Source organism: Fukomys damarensis, unplaced genomic scaffold (assembly GCF_012274545.1).
Source record: "Fukomys damarensis isolate Sample0158 unplaced genomic scaffold, DMR_v1.0_HiC HiC_scaffold_36, whole genome shotgun sequence".
In the NCBI taxonomy this organism is placed as follows: Eukaryota; Metazoa; Chordata; class Mammalia; order Rodentia; family Bathyergidae; genus Fukomys; species Fukomys damarensis.
This window is the reverse complement of record NW_022900948.1, coordinates 48,243,110-48,249,476: the sequence shown is the minus strand read 5'-3', so window position 1 is coordinate 48,249,476 and position 6,367 is coordinate 48,243,110. Positions and strand designations below refer to the sequence as shown.

Here is a 6,367-nt window from a genome sequence, read left to right as displayed (position 1 = left end):
GGCGCGAGGGCCCCTGGTAGAGCCCCTGGCCCGTGAGGCCGCGCTGCTTCTGCCTCTCCTCCTGCTTGAAGATGAAGGCCGAGTTCTCCTCCTTGGTGATGTTGATGTAGAAGCAAGTGTCTGAGGCGGCCAGGATGTGGCGCGGGCCTGGGTTCAGCAGGATGCTCTTGCTGTCCTCGCGCTTCAGCCCGATGAGGCACACGCCGTACCTGGGCACGGCAGAACGGCCGCAGCCGCTTGGCACATGGGCCTCTGCAGTCTCCTCCCTGGCCCGGGACCCCACCCGCCCACACCTACTTCTTGTGGGCGTGGAAGGCCGCGTAGGTGAAGCTCTTGCCCTCGTACTCGCGGAAAAACTTGCTGTCCCCCATGCGGATGTGGTAGACCTCGTTGCCTGAGCAGCGCCCGTACATGCGCTGCCACTGCTCCGGGGACTCCTGTCCCTCCCTGCCGGCGGGTGGGGTAAGCGACGTTGCCATCCGTCCTGCCAGGCAGCTCCTGCTGCCCCCGTGACCTCCCTGGGGAAGCCCCCCACAGGCGGTGGCCACGCCCGAGGACACTCACTGGCCGCGGGACGTGTGCACCAGCAGGGTGATGAGGGTGGACGTGGCCGGGCAGACGCAGTTCAGGGCCAGCATGGCGTACTTGCACTCCTCCTCACACACCACGTGGTCTGGGGCAGGCGGTCAGGGCCACCATGCGGCCTGCCCTCCCGCCTGACCCACCCGATGCACACATCTTGCCTCCAGGTGCCTCTGCGTCTCTCTGGCCCAGCTCTGCGGGAGCTCACGGAGACCTGGCCTGCTCACTGACCCCCAGGCGCCAGCGCAGGCTCTGCCCAGGCAGGTGCCCACCACACTGCCTGCTGCCGATGTGGTAAAGATGGGGGTCTGCCATCCCCGGCCTGCACCCCTGGGCTGTGTGGCCCGAGCCCCAGCCCCCAGCCCCACGCTCCTGCCTCCAGGTCAGGCGTACCTGCGAACTTGACATGGAACTTGTTCTCGGGCTTGAGGATCTGCACGTAGAGGGGGCAGTTGGGGGCGAAGTCCTTCACGGCCCAGGCTCGCAGGATGGTCTGGTGGTCCTGGGGAGGTGGGTGGTACCAGTAAGTGAGCCACACAGGCTCCACGAGCCCCACTCCACGCCTGGAGGGCCTCACTCACGGCGGCTGTGCGGTCCACTTCATTCCTGCTGCTAAGGATGAAACAGGCCTCCCCGTTGTCCATCCTGCAGGCAGTAGCTGCTCAGTGTGGCCAGGCGGGGAGGCTGAGGCAAGGGCAGCCTGAATCTGCACCCTCCCTGCCTCTCTGGGCTCTTTCTGGGCAGCCGGGCTGCCCAACACCCTCAGGAGGATGAGGCTTGGGCACTGAGCGATGCACATGACCGGGCAGCCTGGGGCCGTGTGGGGCTGCTGACCACCCTCTGGCGGGGTCCATCCCCTCTGCTTTAGCCTCCAGCTATCAGGGCTAGGATCCAGGGCTGAGGCTGTGAGGGGCCTTGAGACCACACCTCATTGTGTGCTGAGCCCTGGCCTGGCCTGCTGATCTCACTGGGGACTCTGTCCAGCTGCCAGGTCCCACACCCGAGTCCCCATCAGCCTGAGGCTCGCCGTGGGCATAGCTTGTCCTTCCCCTGCCTGGCCACACCGCACCCATGGCTCCCAGCCCCACTGCAGCCCATGTGGGCCTCGCACCTCCCTGCCCAGCTGGGTACTGCTGCCCCTGCCTACAGCCCAGAGCCTGGCTCAGAGTCAGTGAGGGACCTTGACCGGTGTCCCGGCTGGCTCTCATCCTACACAATGAGGGACAGACAGCCCAGGAGTAAAAACTGGGCTGCGGGGCTTTCAGGAGTCCAGGCGGTATGTCAGCAAATTCTGTAAAGTTCCCAGAACAGCGTCTTCCTCCTCCTCAGCACCTGAGTCACTCGTCAGCTCCCCTAAGCCTAATCCACCCGCAGCTACACCCCCTCCCCGACTCTGGCAGTGGCTTCTCCCCCGCATCTATTCTGAGCTCCAGAGCACCACGGAAACCCCGGACGCCTGCAGGGTGGGGCTCCCTGGGTGGCCCCGCCTGTTCCTGCCCCACACCTGTCCCGGGCCATGCCCAGCTGGCCTGCACTTACTTAGCCCGCATGAGGTCCTGGTCCTTGAGGGCAGAACCCTGGAGGTAGATGACCCGCTGAGACCACAGGGGGATCTGCAGGACCCTGCGCACCTGGATGTCCATCTCGGTGGGGCACAGGATGACCACGTAATAGTCCTGCCGGCCGCTGCAGGTCAGAGCCTCGCCCCTGTGTGGGACTCCAGGGGACCCCGGGTCTGGGCACCCGGCCTCACCTGCAGCCGGGGGTGGGCGTAGAACTCATTCAGGAAGTCCATGAGGAGGTCAATCTTGAGGGAGCTCACGCACAGGACCACATGCTTCTCTGTCTGCGCACGGTGGCGGCTGTAGTTGCCCCCCGATTTCTGCCGCTCCATCCAGAGGTAGACAAGCTCCTCGAACTGCGGGGGACAAGGGCTGAGCATGGGCACCGGGGACGGGCACCAAGAGAGGCCCAGACACCCATGCAGCCCGGCCAGCTGGCAGGATTGAGGACAGGGACCAGCGCCCCGACCAGGAGCCCGCGCAGTAGGCGGCCATGTGGGTCTACAGTGCTTACTCGGCCACACAGGCGCATGGGCACCCGCCTCCAGGACTGAGCAGTGGAGACAGAGCTGGGCCAGACCCCAGCCTCTGACGCCAAGGCCGCGAGTGGATGCCAGCCCAGACCCAGACACCAGGCAGCCCCGAGTCCCCGCCTTCCCATCAACCCTGGGCTCGCCTGGCAGCAAACCAATGGCTGCTGGGATTTTCCAAGAGTGGGACCACAGCAGGTGTCAGGCTGCCGACCTACTGGCTCAGGGCCATAGGGGTGTGCTGACCGCCAGGGCCCATGCCTGCGCCTGAGGGTGACAGGCGAGGACCTGAGGGGTGGGCACAGCCCTTTCCACTTGCAGCGCTGAGCCTGCCCAGCCCACACCTGAATGGGTGTGCTGTGGCCCCTCCCAGTGTCACACAAGGGTGACCACGAACACCACTCCCACGGGAGGACCTGCACCACCATCACAATGTCCGCCAGGCATCCCCTGACTCCGTGACAAGACCTTGTAGGGTCCCAAAGGCCAGGCCTCTGGCAGATGGCATGGGGTGGGCTCAGCCATCAGCAACCTGGGCCCCTCGTGGGCAGCGTGGCTCTGAGCCTCGATCAAAGTGCAGAGCCGTGCCTGGTTCTGGGGTGTGGCAAGGACTAAATGAGTTAAAGAATGGGTTCAGCAGTGACCCCTAGACTCCCACCTGCCCAGAGCCTCCATGTCCATGTGAAGGCATCAGGAATTGGGGGCACCAGGGGACTCCCAGCCCACAGCCACGCACACAAGCCCAGCCCTGAGCCGGAAAGAGGCTTCCAGCTGACAACAGCTGTCCTAGAAAGGCACGCGAGTGGCATCGGTGTGTCATCCCTCATCTCAGGGGCACAGGTGGGTGACTAGACCCTGCCCTTCATGTCCCTGACAAGGCACAAGGAAGACAGGCAGCTGCCCACACGGTGAGGTCAGCCATGACTGCCAGCCCTGGGAGGACCGCGCGCGTCCCCAACTGGCCAGGCTGGCCTGACTTCGGGGCACACGAAGCCGAGCGCTGTGGCTCCCACCTCTGCTGTGAGCAGCCGTGTTCCAAGGGGCACAAGAGAGAAGGTGCGGGTAACCACAGCAGTCCTGCCTGCATGGCCATCACTGCGGGAAAGCCCACAGCCACAGAGATCGCACCATGGCCCTTTCTCCCGTTTCCTGAGGAGGGGCCTGGTATGAGGTGGCAGCTCTGTGGCTCCCAGATGAAGAGCCGCAGAGAGGACAGAATGGGGCACGGCCCGGGCTCGGGCACGGGCACAGCGGGGGACACGGAGGGCATCAGCTCGGACGCAGCACGTGGGTTCTGGGAACGATTCCGATAAAGTGTCCTCGCAGGGGTGGGGACAGGATGGAGCCAAGGACACTGGGACCACCCCCTTCAGACCCTGTGACCCTGGCTTCGGACACGTGGCCCTCAGCGCTGTGGAGGACCAGGTCTGCATTTCAAGCCCCTGGTGTGTGGCCGTCTGTCAGTTACCCCGGCGAGACCCCTCAGCCACAGGGGCGGCCTGAGGCAGGGCACTGGGGTCGGCAGGAAGAGGGAAAGAGAGACCTCGAGAGCACGAGGACGGGAAAGAGAACCTGCCTCCTCGGGGCTGTGCTGCCATCTACAGGAAATGCCCTGACCAGCAGAGCCAGCAGCCAGAGGGAGGACACGAGGAGCGCCGGGAACTTCCCTTCCGCTGGGTCCCCCGAGTCCATGTGGATGACAGGGTTCCCGCAAAGCCGCAGTGTGGGACACGAGGGGCCACAGCTAGTGAATTAGAAACTACGTGGCAGAGTCAGGAAGCCAGGCCGGAGAGGGACGGGGCGGAGTGGCTGCCCCGCCACAGGGGGTCCGTTCTGAGGGGCTGATGCCTTTTTGGAAGGAAACGGGAGACCAGGGCTAAGGGTCGTCTTTGTAGACCAGCAGAAACACCCGCAAAGGGAAAGGTCAGGGTGTTGGGCCGCACACGCTCCAGCCCCTGTGGAAGGGGAGCCCACAAGCAGATCAGGCACGGGGCGCACACCGGCAGTTTTCTGCACAGACGTTCAGAGACCAGAAGCCAACGGGGGCAATGGGCTGGACGGCAGGTAACAGCACGTGGCCTTGTGGGAAACGGCACAGACACTGGCAGGGATTTAGAGAGCTGCCAACACTGCACACTGCCTCAGATTTCAGAGGCGAAGGTCCCCAGGCTGAGGTCCCCGCTGCTCTGGCTGTCCGGGGCGGGAGAGCCTGCAGCACAGCCTCTGCCCAGCTGCAGATAAGGAGATGCAAGAGGCAGGGTGGGAGCCACCCTCCGAGTGCCCAGTGACCCCGACAGCTGCCATCATGTCTGGCTGTGGTTGGGAGCAGGGTGGCTGCCCTGCCAGTCCCGTGCCTCTGCCCTCTTCTAGAGTGGTCACCTGGCACTGAGGGGCCCCGTGTCCCTGGAATGCAAGGCCTGGACTGCTGCTCTGTCCTCTCCTCCCAGCACAGCAGCCTCACCGTGCCTGAGACTCAGAGACCCTGGGGAGAGCATGCTGCTCACAGGGGCCCCTGGTTCCTGTGCAGCGCGCCGGGTGCCCTCTTGTCCCCACGCCCTCTGTCTGTGCTAAGGGGGGCCTCGCAGGGCTGGGACTAACCTGCAGGGGCAGCACCACGAGGGCCACGCAGATCATGATGACCACGAGCAGCTGCGACGGCCAGATCTTGGGCGTGACGTCGCCGTAGCCCACGGTGGAGAAGGTGACGATGCAGAAGTAGAAGGAGGTGAGCAGGTCCAGGTTCTCGCCAGCACGCTCCAGGTGCTGGATGCCACAGGTCCTGGGGACGAGGCACCCGTGAAGGACGGCTGCCAGGAGAGGGCGCAGCCCAGCCTGGTGCCCTCTGCCCACACGCGGTCCTGACCCTAGGTCTGAATTCAGCCTGGGGACCACTTGGGACTTGGCTCCCAGCCCCCAGCCCTGCCAACCGGGTACCAGCTGACTCCCTTGGGCCCCTCCCTTGGCCACGGAATGGCCCTGAGTCAGCCTGGACGTGGGCCTCAGCTCCCTCTGCTGCTCTGTCCTTCACCCACCTCACAGCCTCGGCCCCATGAGGGCCCTGAACGCCAACCTGTACTGCCCTGGCCTGTGCCTGCCGAGCGGGCTGTTCCTGCGGCCTGGTGCCCACTGCCTGGCACTCACCCCGTGAAGACCAGGCAGAGCAAAGTGCAGAAGAGGATGAGGACCTGGTTGAACATGGCCGACTGCGTCCGCAGGATGGCGCGGTGGAAATCATTCTGCGGGGACACGGTGTTGGGGACAGTGCCAGGATCCCTCACAGGTGCACAGGGGGATGCTGGGAAGCAGACGGTGAGGACCCAGGGCAGCCCAACCTCAGCATCCTCTCCCAGGACCCCCGCCGCCAGCCCCAGCCTCCCCTTCACTGTGCAGCCAGGCTGTCTGGGTCTCCGAGTGGGGACCCCGGGCTGCCATCTCCAGGGAACACGGGCCCGGCTTGGACATGCAGCAGAGCGCACACCTGTGGCCAGCTCTCATGGCCCTGGCGTCTGTGGCTCGGCCACAAGGGGTCCTGCCCTCTCTTCCTGCCCCTCCCAGCCCTTTCTCTCCAGCACAGGAAAAGCTCCTTCCGGGAGAGAGGAGGGCGAAGGAGTGACAGGCGCTGGCTTACGATCATGTTCTCCAGCGCGTGCTTGGCGAGCCAGCAGTTGAGGAAAACGGGGATGAAAAGGTTCC

The 6,367-nt window shown here is 65.0% G+C and overlaps 1 protein-coding gene across 1 annotated transcript in view; it reads right to left on the bottom strand.

Annotated features, from left to right (window-relative positions):
* Kcnt1 (potassium sodium-activated channel subfamily T member 1) overlaps positions 1-6,367 on the bottom strand; it is a 50,586-nt gene that overhangs the window by 11,561 nt on the left and 32,658 nt on the right. The window contains 10 exon segments of the mRNA XM_033759003.1: positions 3-209; positions 298-447; positions 565-673; positions 976-1,084; positions 1,164-1,227; positions 2,122-2,258; positions 2,336-2,500; positions 5,273-5,453; positions 5,816-5,910; positions 6,303-6,367. The exon segment at positions 6,303-6,367 is cut by the window's right edge and continues 5 nt beyond it. Of these exon segments, the coding sequence (XP_033614894.1) occupies positions 3-209; positions 298-447; positions 565-673; positions 976-1,084; positions 1,164-1,227; positions 2,122-2,258; positions 2,336-2,500; positions 5,273-5,453; positions 5,816-5,910; positions 6,303-6,367 (1,282 nt within the window).